This window comes from Pseudochaenichthys georgianus, chromosome 8 (genome assembly GCF_902827115.2).
Source record: "Pseudochaenichthys georgianus chromosome 8, fPseGeo1.2, whole genome shotgun sequence".
In the NCBI taxonomy this organism is placed as follows: Eukaryota; Metazoa; Chordata; class Actinopteri; order Perciformes; family Channichthyidae; genus Pseudochaenichthys; species Pseudochaenichthys georgianus.
Genome location: NC_047510.2, coordinates 793,057 through 813,959, shown reverse-complemented (window position 1 = coordinate 813,959; position 20,903 = coordinate 793,057). Strand labels below are relative to the sequence as shown.

At 41.3% G+C, this 20,903-nt stretch overlaps 1 protein-coding gene across 4 annotated transcripts; it reads right to left on the bottom strand.

Moving 5' to 3' along the window:
- Nucleotides 1–3,887: 3,887 nt before the first annotated feature.
- On the bottom strand, nt 3,888–20,307 carry gps1 (G protein pathway suppressor 1). 4 transcript variants are annotated; one of them, XM_071203918.1, is made up of 14 exons: nt 20,132–20,307; nt 13,025–13,117; nt 11,653–11,834; nt 10,015–10,179; nt 9,407–9,542; nt 8,311–8,388; nt 8,107–8,167; nt 6,989–7,083; nt 6,249–6,343; nt 6,066–6,171; nt 5,619–5,699; nt 4,910–5,047; nt 4,703–4,837; nt 3,888–4,215 (listed from the first exon to the last, which is right to left on the bottom strand). In XM_071203918.1, the coding sequence occupies exons 1-14, from the start codon at nt 20,213–20,215 to the stop codon at nt 4,141–4,143; spliced, it is 1,524 nt and encodes a 507-aa protein (XP_071060019.1). In that variant the 5' UTR covers nt 20,216–20,307; the 3' UTR covers nt 3,888–4,140. The 4 variants fall into 4 exon arrangements, with proteins under 4 accessions (XP_071060019.1, XP_071060020.1, XP_033944930.2 ...); XM_071203919.1 differs by having other exon boundaries at nt 6,998–7,083; XM_034089039.2 differs by lacking the exon at nt 20,132–20,307 and adding an exon at nt 17,029–17,571.
- Between the last annotated feature and the right edge of the window lie 596 nt (nt 20,308–20,903).

Sequence of the window (20,903 nt, the reverse complement as noted above, 5' to 3'; positions counted from 1 at the left end):
GTTTCTATGTTACTGCAAAGAGCCACATCAAACACACAGTCACTGATACCGCTTGTTTCAGTATTTTGTTTTATGGAGACATGATTTCAACCACGTCACTGATGCATTTTTGTGGCATTGGGATATATATTTTTCCGTTGGCGCAGCGCAGCGCCCCTCCAAGACAATGGTAGGGGAAACACTGGATAGTGTTTAATCAATGATAGGTTTCCCCCCCCTCAAAGATGATTGGTTCACTGCATCGCAGGTATTATTGTGATTGGTTCTTGGGCCACATCAAAATTAGACCCGCTGTCATCCTCTCATACTGACACCACACATACACACGTAGGGAGAGCCGGGACCAAAGTAACACGGGACCAAAGTAACGGAGCGATTTTATCCGAGCACAAACAACTTTGACCGGCCAAATTACGTCAGAATGATCAGCATTCAATACTTAACAGACCTACTAAATATCAGGTTTAACTGTCAGGAGTAGCTAGTGTTGTCACGATACCAACGTTTTGGTTTCGATACCAAGTCAAGAATTGCGATTCCGATTATTTTTCTATACTTTTCTTAAAAAAAGGGAAACAGTCTTAAATGTAATTGTGCTTTATTTCACACCAGAACCATAACACAAACGTTTAAACAATGAGAACAATAAATGAAATAAATGATAATAATACGTATTAAATCAAATTAATACATTTCTCACAGACAGGCCTCGTGGTGTCCGTAGACTAACTCTGGTTAGTACACGAGCCGCAGCATTTTGAATCAACTGAAGCCACTTGACTGACTTCTTGGTACTCCCTGATAATAAGGAGTTACAATAATCCAGCCTTGAAGTAACAAATGCATGGACTAGTTTCTCTGCATCGTTTTGAGGCAAGATATGCCTGATCTTTGCAATGTTACGTAGATGGAAGTCCTGGAAATAGATTTTATGTAGGCGTTAAAGGATAAATCCTGATCAAATATAACACCAAGATTCCTTACAGTCTCATTGGAGGCCAAATTAATGCCATTCATAGTTAGTATATCTTTAGATAATTTGTTTCGTAGATTCTTCGGGCCAAGTACAATAACTTCACGTTTTGGTCGTGTTTAACATCAAAAAATGTAAGGTCATCCACGTTTTTAAGTCCTGGAGGCAGTCTTGAATTTTATTTAGATGATTAATTTCATCAGGCTTGATTGATAAATATAGTTGAGTATCATCCGCATAACAATGAAAGTTTACAGAATGATTCCTTATAATATTGCCTAACGGAAGCATATATAATGTGAACAAAATAGGTCCGAGCACTGAGCCCTGTGGCACTCCATGGCTAACTTTGGTTTGCGTGGAAGATTCATCGTTGACACGTACAAACTGAGAGCGTTCAGATAGATAGGACCTAAACCAGCCTAAAGCAGTTCCCTGTATGCCAACTAAGTGCTCTAGTCTTTGCAATAGGATATCATGGTCCATAGTATCAAATGCAGCACTGAGATCGAGCAAAACAAGAAAAGAGACAAGTCCCTTGTCTGAGGCTATTAGAATGTCATTTGTGACTTTAACCAGAGCTGTCTCTGTGCTATGATGTGTTCTAAAGCCAGACTGAAAATCTTCAAATAAATCATTGTTTTTTAAGTAATCACACAGCTGTTTTGCAACCGCTTTCTCAAGAATCTTTGAGAGGAACGGAAGATTAGAAATAGGTCCATAGTTGGCTAAAACCTCTGGATCGAGGTTGTGCTTTTTAAGAAGCGGTTTATCACTGCTACTTTGAATGATTGTGGAACATAGCCTGATAATAAAGACATATTCATAATATTTAATAAAGAAGTGCTAATTAATGGAAAACTTCCTTCAACAGCTTAGTTGGAATTGGGTCTAACATGCACGTTGATGGTTTAGAAGAGAGAATCATTGAATGTAATTGTTCAAGGTTAATGGCTGAAAAGCATTCTAGTTTACTATCTAGTGTAATATTAGAACTTACGTTTCCGGGAGCTGTTGATAACACTATACTGGTCAAAGGCAAGAGGTCATTAATTTTGTTTCTAAGAGTAACAATTTTATCGTTAAAAAAGCACATAAAATCATTACTACTGAGTGCTATGGGAATAGAAGGCTCACTCGAGCTGTGGCTCTCTGTCAGCCTGGCTACAGTGCTGAAAAGAAATCTTGCATTATTCTTATTCTCATCTATTAATGAAGAGTAGTAGGCTGCTCTCGCTTTACGCAGCGCTTTCTTATATTCATTGAGAGTAATATGCCAAATTAAACGAGATTCAAGTTTAGTGGAACGCCATATCCTTTCAAGTTGTCTCGACTTTTGCTTTATTTTGCAGGTTTCCGCATTATGCCATGGAGCTAATCTATGTTGTTTTATTTTCTTCTTTTTCAAAGGAGCAACAGAGTCTAATTTTATTCGCAGCGCATCTGTAGCATGTTGTATCAACAACATGATCAATTTGGGGTGGTGTACATTTTGTATAAGTTTCCTCCCCTACATGCAGACATGCTATCGAGTTAAGTATTGGTGGAATCTCTTCCTTAAATGTGGCTATAGCACTAACAGAAAGATTTCTGCTGCAGGAGCTTTTGACTAATGCTTTGTAGTCTCGTAACAGTACTTCAAAAGTTACTAAGAAATGGTCGGATAAAGCAGGATTATGCGGTTCGACTAATAGTTGCTCAATTTCAATACCATAAGTCAGAACAAGGTCGAGAGTGTGATTATAACAGTGGGTTGGTTTATTTACACTGACAGAAACCAACAGAATCTAATATAGAGTTAAATGCAACAGTAAGGCTATTTTTATCATCGTCAACATGAATATTAAAGTCACCTACGATAATTACTTTGTCTGTTTTAAGAACCAAAGTTGATAAAAACTCAGAGAATTCTGAATAAGGACCTGGTGCACGATACACTGTAACAAATAAGATTGGCTGCAAAGTTTTCCAGGTCGGATGCGTAAGACTAAAAACGAGGCTTTCAAAGGAGGTATCATTTAATTTTGGTTTAGTATTGATAAGTAAACTTGAGTCAAAGATTGCTGCAACTCCACCTCCTCGGCCCGTGCCTCGAGCAATATGAGTGTTGACATGGCTGGGTGGAGTGGCCTCATTTATGCTGACATATTCTTCATGTCTCAACCAAGTGTCAGTGAGACAGCATATATCAATATTATAATCTGATATTAAATCATTTACCAATATTGCTTTAGATGCTAGAGATCTTATGTTTAAGAGACCACATTTAATCTTCCTGTTTTGTTGCACTGTAGTAGTTGTTACATTTACTTTTATTAGGTAATTACACTCAAAATTAATTACCGCCGTTAACGTGATAATTTTGACAGCACTAATATATGAATATATATGTATGTATATTTCCGTATCTGTAGCCTGTTATTGTCTCATTACCGCACTGTGAATTAATCAAAGTAAATATATAAGTGGTCATGAACACATCTGTCCATCAGACAGAGGCTGCTGCCTTCTGTCATCATTAATGGACGTCTCTTTAATATGACCGCTCAGAGGAGAGGAGTTCTCATCTCTCTAACCGCCTGCTGCTTCCCCTCCTCTCTCCTCGGTTCCCCTCCTCTCCTCTCTCCTCCCCTCCTCTCTCCCCGGTTCCCCTCATCAGTCATCCGCTCGCATCTCCTGTGGGCGGGACTAAGACACGAGGATAGGAGTCGAGGAGGGGAATTAGAGAAATGGGAAACTTTCCTGGTCTTCATTATAGGTTGTGCTGTAATTATTTTATTATAATTTTAATCATGTCATATATTTGTTTATTTGTTTGCTTTGTATTCTCAGCACCTTGGTCAATGTTTAAATGTGTTCTACAGATAAAGTTTCACATGACAACAGAGCTTATTATAATGAAAAACAGTGAGTGTATGGTTTGGGAAGTGTTTTTATTTTGAAACCATGTTCCTGTTTATGTGTAAGCAGAGCATCTCCTACAAGTCACACAGCGTACGTGCTGAGCTTTCATCAAAACACACTTTCCTCTCGTCCGGATGAGCAGCCTGACAGAGGATGGATCAGCTGACAGGATATCAGAGATCCTTTCAGAACAAGTCTTTATATTGTGTCTTCAGCAGAGAAACAGGAAGTGGGCGGGGTTGGTGTGGGTGAGCCTCCCCTCCTCACATGTTGGTGCTCATCCTGGTCTGGCTGTTGGCAGGTGTCAATTCTCCCTGGCTGCCTTCTCTGGGGGGGGACTGAGGAGGAGACACACCAGTCAAGTTAACATGCTCCCAGAGTTTCATCTAAAGTAATAATACATATTACGGTGAGGATCAGCTGCCCGTCTTTCTTCATCCGTCTCTCATGAGAGCAATACTGAATTACAGCCGTGTAAGGAGGAACGTGACGGGAAGCCAACCCACTCCCCCCCACTCCTACGCCAGAGCTGAACGTCAGGATACGACTGCATGCATTCTTTTGTTGGGATAAGCCCCTCCCATCCATTACATCATAGTCAACAATGCAACCTACATATTGTGATATAACTGTAACTTATAAAATGAAGTTGCAAAACGTCAAGCAACCAATCATTTGCCTCCATGAGTTTGCTTAAGTGAGCTAGCTATGCTAATGTTGTTAGCAAACTAACCGTAGCTAAAATAATCACATTAAGCGTTTTGCATTGTCCCCGTGAGTGTGTTAACTTTAACGTAGACGTTATGTGATGAGAGGCGTTTGTACCTTGACGTGGATCTGGTTGCGGAGCACGGCCGCTCGGAGGATCATGGCTTTGGCTCGTCTCTGGAACTCTTTGCCCATGTGGATGGACTTCTCAAAGGTGGTGCTCCTCTGGTCCACATCCCTGGCATACAGGATCTATGGGACAGGACCAGTCAGTGATGTTTCATATGGAGAACGACTAACTGGTCAACATGTACAGTGCGTCACCTTGCTGTGGGAGTCGATGCGTGCGTTGATGAGCCCCTCCAGTATGAGCTGAGTGAGCTCGTCCTCCAGAGCGGCTACTGTGGTGTTGAAGGCCTGCGCCATCTTAGTCATGTCAGCTGACACGTAGGGGCTGAAATACTGAACAAACATAACGGTCACATGTCTGTCATTATACTATTAGATGGTACTTGTTCTTGTTTTCATTTGATTTAGCTGAACAGAGCTTTTGAAGCGGTAGTGTCTTGTTTTCTGTGTAAGCTAAAAACAAACTTGTATTGCACCCTGGTTTCATTTAGCCTGCATTATATTAATACATATGTTGTATATACCATTTATTTATTTAATTGGTTCGTTTCATTTTTATCTATTCTTTGCTTGCTGTGGGTCAAAGTTGGCCAAAAACTAAGATTATTGAAAAACGTAAACGGGGAAAAAGCACACATTGACAATAAAGGAGCTTTCTGAGCAGTTCCCGGATCACACAACGTAGTCCAGTGTTTCAGCACCCTGGAGAGCTCCAGGGGACACAATGATGGGACATTCAACTGTGGAACATTGTGACTTTCCTTTTTGTTTGGTGTATATATTGAGGAAGGTCACAGTATACTCATCACTCCACACAGATCTAGTACTTATTTTTATAAATACTTTTCTTCTCAGCAAAGTGATACACATGTATTTGTTCCTGATGTTGAAAAGCATGTCTCACCTGAATAAGGGCCCTGTTCCTGATCTGGCTGTACAGCGTCTTGACATGTGGGGCCAGGTACATGTCCAAAAGGAGGTTATCCTACACACACACACACACACACACACACACACACACACACACACACACACACACACACACACACACACACACACACACACACACACACACACACACACACACACACACACACACACACACACACACACACACACACACACACACACACACACACACACACACACACACACACACACACACACACACACACACACACACACACATACATACACACACACACACACACACACACACACACACACACACACACACACACACACACACACACACACACACACACACACACACACACACACACACACACATCAACTAAAGAATCATCACAGTTATTACATCATCACCGCCTCAGCTTAGTTTCCTGCTCACCTTCATTTCGTCCAGCAGCTTGAGACAGGAAGCGTACTTGGACTCATAGAACTTGAAAATGATGTCCCGGATCTGAGGTTCCAACTCTAGAAATAACTTAAAGGAGCTGAGGACGCACAAAATATTAGTTTAGATTTATTTTAACAAGACATTTTCAGCTATGGTTAATAAAAGGCCAGCTACCTGCTGGAGATGACGTTGCGCTGGAGCTCCTGTCTGTCGAATGTGGCCAAAGCACACATGCCTCCGTACACAGCTACATTACTGGGGGACAGGAGCTGCAGGAACACACACACACACCATTCAGAGTTTAGGGTTTTGATGTAGATATCGTAATAGTGACTTTAACCTACAGCCGTGGATGGTGTGAGGCAGCAGGCCAAGTAAGACGAATCAAACGGTATTCTATCCATAACACGATTGACCTTAAGCTATGTTGTACCCTGCTGTGACTCAGTCAAGCTGTTGGAGCTCGCATGGAGCCCAGAGCTACTGACTGGAAGAACACACAGGAGTGTCTTTAATATGAAGTAAACGGAAGTATCCAGAATGTCAAACTGAGTTATTAGAAAAACCAGTTAAATAACAAGACGCGAGCTGAAGTCTACAGATCCCTGAAATGATATTAGCAGCAACAGCGTTCCTGGAAAGCAGGAGACATCTCCATTCACTGTCATCATCACAACATCTTTCTGCAAAGCTTTTGTCCAAACAGTTCTAAGTGTGGTGTTGGGATCATTAGCACAGCAGCAATCGACTGTATGCAGTTAAGAGGTGTCTGAGTGCACATGCATGTTGGTGGATCATATCATCAGTAGGACTTGAGAGGCCTCCGGAAGGTGTTATTGCAGAGAACACTGGGTACTGTGGATCCAATGGATGAAGTTGCTTGAGTGGATCTAGTGGAGAGTTCATTGGCTTACATCACTCACCTCAGGACAGTCACAGTGGTCAAAGGAAGCCTGCAGGAAGCACTTGGCAGCTGGTTTATATTTTCGAGAGGCCAACTCTGCCAGTCCTTGAAACAATAAACAAGGTTAGGTAACGACTGTAGAGCGGCGCAGGACCTCCCTGTTCCCTCGTCCTGGAGACAACAGCCTGTTCAACCTGAGTTCCTTAGATGAAGAGCTTTTGAAGTTTTGTTTTACAACATCAAATACATCAGTAAATATCTCTGGTGAATGTCTGAAAATGCTACATGTCATAAAAACAGAGGTGGCTAAGAAGTGACTACATCACATGTGACTCGTTAGCCGCTTTTCTCCAAAGCGACCAACGTACTCAGCACTGTGGGCGATCCCCACAGCAGCGCTTTGGGGCGAAGCGTCTCAGGGACACAGCGACATGCTGACTGCAGTGGGACTCCAACGTGCTACCCCCTGATTCGAAGTCCAGCACACTACCCACTGAGCCACAGCGTACAGTATGTAGTTACAGTATGTAGTTCCTTTACATACTAATGTTATCATTCTACTTCTTGCGATTCATTTGCGCTTCAAAAATGAGGAAGCAGGGCTCTGCTTTCCGCTTTCCGCCCAGAGTCACAACTAAACATGCAGCAGCAGCGTCCAGTTGTTATGCTCCAACGTCTGGAGCCAACTACCAGAATCCTGCAGGTCTGCTGTGACGGACTACTTCTCCATCCAGGCTGAAGACATTCAGACTCCTCATATTACACTGCAACTTGTATTCATGTGTTTTAGCTGTATCTTCCTATACTAGCTGGTTTTATGTATATTTCATTATGTTTGCTTTCTAATGACGGTTTTGAAATGCCAATTGTGTTGTGTTTCCGCTGCACTATTTCTAAATGCTCTTAATCTATTTCATTTTTGTAAAGCACTTTGATTTGCCTTGTGTTGAAAGGTGCAGTATAAATAAACGTGCCTTTCTGAATAAAATGTGTAAGTATCATAAACATGGTTTTGCCAAAATGTGTATTTTCTGCAATATTCTGAAGTCTAATGGAAACATGACATCACTCGACCCCTCTATATCCTCTGAAGCAACTACTTACTAACATTGTACAAGGCTGTCTTACCTGCAGCACACTTTAATTTGGTGAGGACCGCTTGGTTTTGGCTGTCGCGCTCTCCTCTTTGCTGAAAGACACAGACAGATCGAAACAGGCGACATCACAGTGAGGAACGCTGGGTGACAGAGAAGGGCTTGCTGTTTCTCAAAATGAATGTGTGTGTGAGTTTCACGTTAAACACGGTCCGGAGTGTGCTGTGTGAGGGCTCACCTCTGCTATCTCTGGCGTGGATTCTGCTTTGTTGACGTAGCTCAGAACATGGGACCAGTTCTGGAGGTAGACACTAACCTGTGGGCAGCGAGGACAGGGTTTAGTTTCTGTAGTCTAATTGTTGAAACTGCTCCAATACCCCTTTCCCACCAAACCCGTTCCAGTTCTAGCTCCGTGTTAGGGCTCTTCTGGTTTCAAACCGGTTCTCCTTGTTGGCCCCAGTTCTGTTTCCACCGCCCAGAGCCCGACTGGAGCGACGTTATGACATCATTGTTTCTGATTTTCGGCCCATCCGCTCTCAACAACAACAATGGCGGACTGTCGGGCCGATGCTTATGTTGCTTTAAATGTAGAAGCCAGATTAAATGAAAGAACGACTTCTCCAATGTTATACTCTTTCCCAGAGTGCAGTGCTTCATTGTTTACCAATGTGGTTCATACCGCTGGAGTGATACGCTGTTCGTCCACCGGTGTTCAGCCGGTGACTGATGGCAGCGGCCGCTGGAAAGCAGTAACTCCATTCGTGGATGTGTTTCGGTCTGAATGGACACGGTTTGCATCACAACGCCGTTAGTACAGTTTCTCTGGTATTGGATGTGTGATGTTGGCATAGCAACTGAAGCTCACCTGACTATCTTGACTGTTTGTTGCCATCATATTGTTGTAAAAAGCGTTTTCTACAGGCATATTTTTCCTTATGATATTACTGATGATATTCTGACATGGCAACCTATGTAGCCCATGTATTGATTTGGTTCATGACGAGCAAACGAGTGCTCTCAACTATGAACCGGTTTTCGGGGCAAAGAGCCGCCCCGCTGTGGTGGAAACAGGAAGAACTGATTCTTAAATCAGGCACTAGCTCTGAACTGGAACCGCTTTCGTGGGAAAGGAGTTCTAGTGGTTTCCACCCCACACTGCTTTCTTGTTATGTGGCAGAAAGCATTGAAACGTTAACCTGAAACCCAGGTTTAGCGTGCTTAATACTCCACAGAACGGCAGTACAGAATATATCCATATTGAACCAGTGAAGCATCAATAACTCAGAATACTGGCTATTACCATGGTTACTGCCATATGATGTGTATGCATGTACCTTGATGACATTTAGACACATGTTGATGACATGCTTGGCACTGGTGCAGTAGTCTCTGGCTCTGGAGTAGCATTTCAGGGCATTACTGAGGTCTCCACAGTCCAGGTAATGATCCCCCAGGTCATCATGGCCTCTCCTGTGTGTGTGTGTGTGTGTGTGTGTGTGTGTGTGTGTGTGTGTGTGTGTGTGTGTGTGTGTGTGTGTGTGTGTGTGTGTGTGTGTGTGTGTGTGTGTGTGTGTGTGTGTGTGTGTGTCTGTGTGTGTGTGTGTGTGTGTGTGTGTGTGTGTGTGTGTGTGTGTGTGAGATTAAGGGAAAAAGACCAAGAGGAATAAGAATAATTGGATCTAAGCTTTTTGATATGACCATACTAGAAAAGTTGGTAAGAATATTGATAGGGCTACATTATTCATTTCTAATTAAAAAAATCATAGTATGGACTAGTGCGATATCCAAAGCGCGTTAGCACAATATTTGGTGAAGGCTCCATATCTGAATCAAGTATTATGGAACCATATGGCAGTTCCAAAGCATTCAAAATTGCAATTTGTTACTGAAAAATGGTTCTGCCCTTAATATTGATGCTAAGATAAGTCCTTGTGCCTTGTACCTGATGCTCTCTTTAATGGAGTTTCCCTTGTAGTTCTTCAGATCAGTGTCCAGTTTCTCCAGTTTGAGCAGAGCCTTCTTCCTGGTGGACTCAGCCCAGGCAGAGTCCAGGGGGGGAGGGACAACCCCACCCTCAGGGACTGTGTCAGGCACACCCTGCACCTCTCTACAGGGGAACAAAATATACAATAAAGTTAAACAATGTTGGTTTAAAAGAGTGTGGGTTTGTGAATAGTAACGACCACAATCTATGTGGTAAGAGAACACTGTTGGGCTGCTCACATGGTGATTTTAAATCAGGATTGCACTCATCCAGAATTTCAACTTCACCATTGACAGCAGGGCTGCACGGTATTGAAAAAAACTGACATCGCGATTTCCCCCCCCCCTGCGGTATATATTGCGGTTTTTTTAACCTGTTAAACCCCAAGGTCCCGGCGGGTACTTTACTTTTTTTTTTCACGACAGTGTCTCAGGGGATCGTAATATTTAAGAACCTATTAATGTGTTATACCAGATTAACGGAAATAATCTCAGCTAACTGACGATACAAACCATTTTTACCAAAACAAAACACAAGTCTCATAAGAAGCATCTAAATGACCCCTGAGCGAAAAATGCTAACGCACTTTGGCACAGACCTCAAGATAAAAGTACCTTTATTATATCGTAGCTGCACTTACAAGATATCCGATTAAAGCTGAGGTTCCACAGATTATTTAGGTATATAGTATCATCACTGAGTGATCCGAACTCGGACAGGGGAAGCAAACACAGACATCACAACACGTACCTTTACGGAGCTTCTAGGGGAGATGTCTCACCGTAGCTGTCAATCTGATCAAAAGACGTGTTCAATGGCATTAAAACGAGAACGAAACGCGGCTGAATCGGTTGATCCATAGGTTTTTAACGTCTCTGTATAAAAAAATGATTTAATTTCTAATCCATAATTCCATTTTCATGTAATGAGTGGCTGCTGCTTCCGGTCTTGGCTATGCGGCAGTCCAGCGCAGTCTAAGTTAGACTCCTTATTTGGTAATGTGTGTGTGTTAGTCTAACACAGACACATTACCAAATAAGGAGTGAGAGTGACGCGTAGCCAAAACCGGAAGCTGCATACACTCTGGTGGCTACCATTAGCAGCTAACTGTTGTGCTCCGATTTTTACAGATACATTATCAACCTATGGATCAACCGATTCAGCCGCGTTTTTTCTTTCTCGTTTTAATGCCATTGAACACGTCTTTTGATCAGATTGACAGCTACGGTGAGACGATCTTTTACCTCCGTAAAAGGTACGTGTTGTGATGTCTGTGTTTGCTTCCCCTGTTGCGAGATCGGATCGCTTGGATACTATACTTAAATAATCTGTGGAGTCTCAGCTTTAATCGGATACATTGCATGTGCAGTTTCGATAAGTAATAAGGGTATCTTTATTTTTTAATTCTGTGCTAAAGTGCGTTAGCATTTAAAAAAAAAAAAAAAACACGTCCCTGCGGTGTGAATACCGCGCATGCCGCGGTTATCGCCATGACACGGTATATCGTAAAAGCGCTAACAAAATAAATCTATTATTATTATTGTTAAAAAAGGAAAACATTGGGCTGGATCAGAGGCGGGTCAATGACTGAAATACCTAGTGGCCTCTGTGAGTTTGCGGTGGATCTCTTCATAGGTGTCCACATTGAAGGTCCTCTGGACGAAGGTGAGGGCCATCTTCAGGGCCTCCACTCTCAGCTGAGGACAGTGCTCAGCGATGAACTGAAGCCTCTCGATGCGCATCAACCCACTGTAGCTGGTGGCATACTGCTCCAGGTCCTACACAGGGAGTGACAGGGGAAAGATCTTAAAAAAGGTCATGGTTATTAATTAAAAAATTAAAAACCCTCTCCAACAGTACTTAGTCACATTGACCAGCAAAACAAATAAACATTGGTTACCGCCATTGGCACATTTCACCTAATTTGCTGATGTGCGAGAAAAAAGGGGTAACAATGGCCGATATATCGGTGATTCAATATTCTAAATTGATTAAACAAAATGTTCTCAATAAATAATGTTGAAATTGAGAAGGTTGGAAAACTTTTTGAAAACACATTTTCTTTACAGAGAGCAGAGTACAGAGCCCTTTTGGTTCCAGTATTAACATTCCAGGTACCAGAATTGTAGGCTCAAATGTGAAGGGTCCCAGACTCTAATGGCGCGTTTCCACTGCAGCGGGTAGCTCGCTTTAAGCGTGCCGCTCGCTTTAAGCGTGCCGAGCCGTGCGGGGCCCGTTTTTTGGTTGCGCTTCCACTTGGCCTAGTTTTGGCCCGGGGCTACTTTTTCACCTTTTTTCTGGCCCGACTAAATCGTGGTTCTAGGGCCAGGAACAACCAGGCTGCGTCGGGCTGAGTATGCTAAACTAGAGAGAATCGCTGGCAAGGGGGCTACAACTACAACAAGATGAACATATTTGACCGTGATGTAATACACGTTTCTAAATGATGCCGAAGTAACAACATACAGATACCGGTTAGTAAAAACCATGAATTAATGCTTTGACAAGTCTGAGACAGACGGAAGGCGAAAAACCCTTTTAAAATGCGTGTTTTCTAAATGGAGCTTGGCTAAGCTAACGTTATATATGCTCCGACCGTCCACACTCACAACAACGGCCTACAGACATAAATAAACCAGCGACTGTATTCGCCATGACACAGGCAGTCTGTGGTTTGTACTTGTTTAACTTGTGTCTAGTTTCTGAACAGATATGAGGAGCTGTGAGCTCTGAGGGCTAACAGCTAACGGCTATGTTGTTTTTCTGGGGCTCTCATTGAAGATGACGTCACGGCTCCGCCTACACTGCGTTACTATAGTAACTATCCCAGTTCCTAAACTGTAATGGAAGCGCAGCATTAAAGTGAGCCGGGCCTAATAAGGCCTAACCAAACTGAGCGAGGCCGAGCGAGGCCTGCAGTGGAAACGCGCCATAAGAGTATTTAAATACAAGTGTTTCAGATCTGTACCAGTGTTGGGTTCTCCACAATGTAGTTGGTGTCCGGAGCATTCTGCTGGTCATCCTGGGGGTCGGCGTCTATCTGCATGGGTTCCACAGACCCCTGAGGAACACAGCAGAGGTTAGCACATATCACAATACAACACACGATCCACATTATATATACAAATAATTCCAAATAATACTAGGATTAAATATAAAATGTTTCATAGATTTAAAAGATAAAAAAAAAAAAAATAGAAACTTCAAGTCAGTTTTAAATGAGTGCTCCAAATAATTAAGTACAACTATAAAACTGCTTCAAGAGCTTGTTGATAGCTGTCAATACATTGGAGAATGGTGGTGAGAAATAATTGTATTGGAAAAAAATTCACAATGGATATAAAATATTTGCACTGATTTCAACAGTTTTTCACAATCTCTTTAGCCTCCCTGTTCTACACAGGAAGTCTGGTTGGCAACAAGGAAGGCATGTTATAATGGTTTTGATAGCTTTCTAAGATAGTGTTAGTTATTGATATTAAATACAGTGGAGGAAATAAGTATTTGACATTATATAAAAGATGCTCGCATTAGCATTAGCCCAGCGCACCAACGGAGAGAGACTAACTTATGGCAACACATAAGAAAACATGGGAACGGTTGAGTGATGAGGCGTCAGCGCTTCTGTCGATTTCGCTGCTGGGAGTCGATTATCGGTCGACCCCTAATATGAACATAACCGATAACCTACCATAGCCAATAACAAATAAATGTAACTTATTATATTTTTGTTGTTCATTTATATCTTATTTTACCTAGTTAACATTTATTAATGTATGCATATTTTTGTATCTCTCCAACTTTAAACAATATTTTTGGTTTACTGTCCTAGAGTATACATTGGAATGATTTCAAACCTGTTTTTATTAATCCTAATAATTATAAAGGAGTGCCTTGGAAATATGTGTTTACATAAATTGTGGTCAAAACGTTTGAGACCCACTGAGATAACTTAGACTAAAGTGAACTATCTCAACACTCAGAGTCCTTTACCTCACTGAGCCTCTCAGTCTGACAGAAGAGCTCTCCTCCACCCTGGTTGTAGAAACATCTACTTCTTATATCCGTTAGCGCAGCTAATAAGATTCTAATAACAACAGCGCCGGTACCGGTGCACCCTCTCTCTCTCTCGCTCGATCCATCCATCGCTTCCACGCTCGCACTTTGGCTGTGAGCTGCGGGAGCCTGATAAGCCAACATCCCCCACTTTCATCACTTACAGCGCCCATCGTACAGGGCGAATGAAAAGTGTAACCGGGGTAATACAATTACAAGTGTTACAATTACTTAATTATGAATGTTGTTACATCAAGGCCGAAAATTAGGATGAGCGCCAACGGTGCGCCGCCACTATTTGTATATAGGGGAAACACTGGCCTTACCCCTAGATTCCACCGGGTCCGGCTGCGCCGCGGCGTTTGACAAGATCGCGGCCACTCTAGTCAATGGGTGCTATTCCACCAGACGCGCCACGTTACGGCTCAGAAGCGTCTTGCCGCTGGGCTCCGCTCGAAATAGGATTCAAGTCGATTTTTCAACGAGGGGCGTTGCAGAGGCGGCGGGCAGGAAATGGACCGGTGACAGCATCCGGCCCATCCCCCAAATAAACTAATTTGCAGACCCTATCCCTCCGTAGTCTTTCAAGTAGGAGGAGAAATGCCAGCGTTCTCCTCCGGTTTACAGGCACTGTGTAAATTATATATATAGAATAATTATGATGATGAATGCATTTTTTTACCATTAAAATACAGCAACACATCTTTGATTCATGTCGTTTATAACTGGAATATTACAATTATTATTAACTTTGTCTGTACAAAGTAGCCTGTCCAGGAAATATGCCCAAATCAACAAAAACTGCGAGCCGGCAGACAAGACGCTCCGCTTCTGAAACGCGCCCGGTAGGGTATGACGCCGGAGGAGGCCGGACCAAAACCGCGGCGCAGCCGTGGCGCAGCTGTGACGCAGACGGACCCGGTGGAATCGAAGGGTTGCAAAATTCCGAGAATTTTCAAAGATGGAAACTTTCCATGGGAATTAACGGGAATAAACTGGGAATTTTCTAAATTGAACTTCAATATAGTTGGGGAAAGTATATGTTAGCATAATCTTGACTAAAACAAACAGATGCCATTCAATCACACTTGAATATCCATGCCATAGCACACTGCTCACTGCATGGCTATTGAGACCACACAGAGGTTCGCAACAGGCTCACAGATGTGAGAGTGGAAAAACTGGTTGGCATTCGGGCAAACCTAAGGCTCTTTGAGCCGGACACAGAGCTATCCTCAACAAGGCTGGACAGCAGGGCTGCACGATATTGAAAAAGACTGACATTGCGATATATTTTTTTCCCCTGCGATATATATATATATATATATATATATATATATATGGTGGTTTTTTAAACTATATTTAACCGGATGAAGGATTTTAGTCACGGACGTCTGGATCTTAACTGGTTGACTCATTTTTTACCGGTGTTTTGATGGTCTGCAAACTAGCAGGGCGGGGCCTGCTGTGATCTGATCAAGAATGATTGTGTTTGGTGGTTTGCTGTGCATGCAGAGCCAGCATGTCACTCACTCAAGTACCCCTGACATGAGAGCCGCGCAAGTTTTCCTTTTGTAGCAAGCCAGTGTGAGAAAAGGTTTTTAGAGAGTACTTTACTTGTCCGAATACATTTTTCACTTGTCCAGAACGGACAAAAATTGGGGCCACTGGAATCTTCTTCTTCGTCATCGTGCATCACACATAGGGTTGGGTATCGTTTGGATTTTAACGATTCCGGTTCTGCTTTTCGATTCCGGTTCTGCTTTTCGATTCCGGTTATTTTCGGGTCTCGGTTCCGGTTCTTTGAGAGGGTAAAAATAAGTCCCATGACAAACTGGCAGAAAAATATATTTATGAAAACATTAAGTCAAATCTGTATTCCTATTTATTTACAAATCACTTCATACTGTTGAATTTCTTACGGTTATTGAATACAATTATATAAAAATAATCTCTGCATTGTTTAGTTAGTTCTAAGTGGTGCAGTTTCGCTAAACAAGGAAACCACACGTCCACGGAGCTCAGCGCTATTCACAACGTCCCGACCAATCAGAGCACACTGTGCTCACAGGGAGGTTGGGGGCTGGAGCTATTGGAGCTACAACGAGCCGTTAAAGGAAGGCTCCAGTCATTAGATAGTTAATCAAAACTTCAGTATTTAGTGAAACATTATGTTTAAACCATACCCTGAAGAAATCAGTGATATTCCCCGGTAAATAATGATTTTATAGCTCTTTTTTATCAAAACCTGTATATTCCGTCAGGCAGCTGCCATTTTGGCCATTTTCAGTAGTCACATGATCCGAAAAACTAGGTCGTGACGTCATCTATGCGTTCACTTTGTAAACACACGAACAGCTCATTCGACGAAAACATGGCGGAGTATTTGAGTTCGGACTCGTCAGCCGAGGAAGAAGTTTAGAAAAATAAAGTCCAGGCGGACTTACTTTGAATTATCACTATAGGTATTCATTCCATCCAAATACAACTGTAAAAAAAATAAAAAACATATTCTGTTATCCTCTTAGAAATCGCGTCATTTGCAGGAAACAACGTCTAAGGAACCTTAATATTTAATAAACTATGAATATTTGATATCCATATAACGGGGAAAAAACTAATTTAACTGATCTTTTTCATTTTTTTCTTCAAAAAAACACACAATGCTAACAGTGAGCCTCTGAATTAGCCCCGAGCGAAAAATGCTAACCTATTACTGCACCGAAAATCACTCCTAGCTCCCTTATTACTTATCCTAGCTGCACATCCAACACATCGTTTATGATCGTAAAGACACAGAATCTAACGGTGCCCACCTCAACACTGAAAGATACAAACTCGCGACGTTATCAACAAAAACGTACATCAAAACAAGTGGCGCTAGGTACTAACATGCGCTAGGCTAACATGGCTTACCTTCATCTTTGTCTGGTCTAAACTGGTCTTCAATGGCATTACAACGATAAAAACGATGATGTAGTTAATCCATAGGTTAATATCCAATGTGACTGTGTCCCCTTTGAAATGTTCTGATAATCTATAAGCAATAAAACTGCAATTCCGTTATCTGCTGTCCGCTCTGTGCGCTCTGGGTCCTGCAATTCCTGCTTCCTTACGTAGTAAACAATAAGTAAAGTCTGCTGCGTAATGTGCTTACGCTGGCTGGCATTGGCAGTGCACTGCATCCCCATTAAGTAATGGTTGATTAATAAATCCCATTTTATGTTTCATCATACTCTCAGAGTAGTCGTCCGGAAACTTGAAATGTTCGCTGCATACATGCGCCTGTGGATCTTTCGGTTCGGGCCGAGCACATTTCGCTAGCCACTGCCTCCGAACGTACTTCCTACGCTTACCCGTTGGCAATAGATGGAACCGAGCATTCCGTGGATTGTTCCTATCCGAATTGTGGCAATGTTTCGCGATACAATGAGGCATATTTCAATAGAATTGTGAGAGTAACTAGAGTAAACAACATGAACAAAGCACAAAGCAACATGTCCTCGACACCAAACGCATAGTTCACGTCACTTCCGGTAAAATAAGTCATGTGACTCGTTAAAATGGCGCCGCCCACAGGGTTGATGTTATTTCGGTAATTAATCAGCTTAAAATCACTGATAACGAGACTGGTCTGTTTTATCGGATGATAATTATTTAAAAATGCGTGTCATGAGGATTGCCTCCCGTTAAAGGCAGAGAGTGAAATTCAGTGAATACACGTAGTTTACAGAGATTCTGTTTGAGAAACCAATGTGAGTTTGGAAAATTGCAAAATATAAATCTATTCTAGTAGACCTCAACAATGCAATTATGATCAGTGGAAATGGCCATGACATGTCTCCTTTAACATTTTTGAATGGGACTTGGTGGGGATTTTTGGATGGGGGTGCATTTTTGTTCATTTTTAATGAGTGGGGTTGGGGGGGGATGAGTAACATTTAACTCAACATTCCTGTTTTCGTTTTTCAATAAAACAAATAATTGTTCAATAAAATAATTAAAACTTGTTCTGTTCTATATAAAAAAAATTAAAAGAAACACAAACAAATCTGTTGAAATGTCATGTTTTGTGTTTAATTTTGCAACGAATATTTCCAAAATTCCCCAGCTTAACTTCCCATGGAAACATTCCGGAAATGTTCCGCCCCTTTGCAACCCTATATAGCCTACAACAAACTCTGAATAAACATCATTTTACGTCGAACAAGTGAATCCTACCCCTTTTTTGATATGTTCAATAAATAAAAACATTCTCCATCGCAACTGAACCAAATCAAACAGAAAACGCAAATAAAACATTCATAATATAAAAAACCCTGTCTTACTTCGACAGTTCATCCATCTCATGCCCATTCAATAAATTGTATTTAAACATTTCTTTAAACTGAATACATGTTTTCCTCCCTGCAGTCATTAACTACATTAAAACGTGTGACTGTAACATGATGACATGTTGCAGTAGTCCTCACTAATTGATCCTTGAACACACACATTCCTTTCAGACATCAGCTTTTGGATACTGTTATGCATTGTTTTATTGTGCTTTGATGATGATCACGATCACATGGTTCAAACTGAATTGAAGTCAAGCAAATGTTATTGCCTTTAATTTGATAAAGAGTGTGTTTGTAAGCTCTTTATACATGATTTTATTTACAATTCTTATGGGATGAATATTATATATTTGTATCTATTTCCCCACAATATGTTGTACAGTATATAGTATCCTCCATTATAATAATTAAGATACTCTATCAATTTCTTAATCATAAGATACTTGTTCATTTTGAGTTGGTCAAACGGTTCCAAAGGATTATTAATTTCATTTTTATCAATATTAAGTTTCTTCTTATCAAACCAACTATTTAATTTTTACGCATTTGTATGTTTTCTATGCGACACCTCAAAGGAAATGGTCACATTAAGGATAATGTGACCAGTCATGGTCATGACTAGGAAGTCATGACCATGAGCACTAACTCTGTCACTATATTGTTTTACAATATGTCTTCCTTCCTATGCATATATTTATACACCATACCCTGCTGTTTATATATCTTTATTTTTTATTATGCAGCACATCATGCATTCCTGGGACAGGAATTGCACACAACTTATGTATCTTTCTTTCTTTATTAATGTATGTCAGCTCACATTTTAAAATGTTCTTATATAATATTTGTATATAGTTTAATATTTAAGTGTGTAGAGCTGAGTGTAAGAATGTATTCGTACAGTGCATCTGCCTGTTATGCTGTGTACACATGACAGTAACATATCTTGAATCTTGATAGAGCGCTAAAGCTTCATCAGCCGCCCATTGTACAGCTAGCTTAAAGCTAATGTGACAAACTGCTAACAACAGGAAGTTGGCTTGTCAATAATAGCTTTCGTTAGCTACAGGCTACAATGATAAACACAAACTGTTCTTCAGTCTATGTTATGTTTTGCTGACGAACCAAATGTAGGATACGTGTACATCAGTAACTGCAGGTTAGCTTTATTAGTTGTGTTGCTGGTGAAGTGAACAAAAATGCTAAATTCGTCATTATGTTATAAGCCAATGGAGGCCTTCAGTCGGCTGTTAAGCCTGCAGTTCTAAACTCAATCGCAAATGTTTTACCAAAATGCATGCATGGTTTATCGTTTTACAGAAGTGTAAGGGTAATTCCTCAAACTAGCCCACAGTAGTAAATAATGTCAACGTTATTATTTATTCTTGTTTCTCAACTGAGCGTCATATTAGAATGCACTGGAAGTTAACAATACATTTAAATGTTAAGATTAAGGTTATTAATAAATTAATTTCTGCATATAAATCATACACATCATCCCGCATGATGATGGTGGTATTGCGAGCTCTTAAATGATGAATCTAAACATGAACTGGAACGTAGCTTACAGTTTAGCTTTAGCTAGCTAAGGTTACACCATAGCCAATGAAGATCGATCATGTTCAGTCTCCAGTGCGACTGGGTGGTTGTAAATGATTAATAAAGCGACGGTTAAGACTTACCTGAAAGTTAAAAACTTGCACGGGCAGAGGCATGCTCCGTTTTTCAGACTTCGGTGTCGTTAACGTTATGGTGGGATATATCATAAAGATGCCTTTTGCGGCGTGCACTGTAGCAGCCGAGTGGGTCTACTTCGTCTTCGCTGTCTTCTTCTTCTATGAGCTTTAATGGCGGTTAGCAAACAACGAATAGGTGCATTACCGCCATCTATCGGACAGGAGTGCTGAGCAGTAGACCGGAGTGAAAACACAAAATTCTCTCTATAATTATGGTTGCTCATCAGTACATTTGTTAACAGACTGAATCCTTGTCTAATGGTCTCCCTAGTAGATTCCCCAAGGTAAACTGAGTTTTTGATCAGCTAAACCAGGGGTCGGCAATCTTTTTGATATGAGGTGCCATTTAAAAAAAAAAAAAACTTTAAGGTGCATACCGCCACCTCCGGAGTCGGCTTGACTCGGTTTGCATTTATAAAGAATGCACACATGTGTTTAATCGTTAATGTCAGATATGTACTAAGTAATACATTTGTTCCTGCTCAAGATTAGATTCAACTTTATTGTTATTGCACATATTACAGGTACTGAGACAACGAAATGCAGTTTAGCTTCTAACCAGGAGCAACAAGCAGTGAAGTGAAAAGTAATGTACACAATATACAGAATAACATATAGAATCAATTGAATGATGAATAAACAGTGAGGAGTATGAATACACTAGATATACACAGCAGCCTGTGAGCAGTATGAACAGTGAGGGGTATGAATACACTAG

Excerpts from the sequence above, each read along its gene's own strand:
- gps1 (XM_071203918.1), bottom strand. The coding sequence starts at position 20,215 with ATGATATATCCCACCATAACGTTAACGACACCGAAGTCTGAAAAACGG. Across the intron at positions 13,118-20,131 it reads TGCAAGTTTTTAACTTTCAG|GGGTCTGTGGAACCCATGCA; the intron begins GTAAGTCTTAAC and ends TGTGTTCCTCAG. Across the intron at positions 5,048-5,618 it reads GGAACAGGGCCCTTATTCAG|TATTTCAGCCCCTACGTGTC; the intron begins GTGAGACATGCT and ends ATGTTTGTTCAG.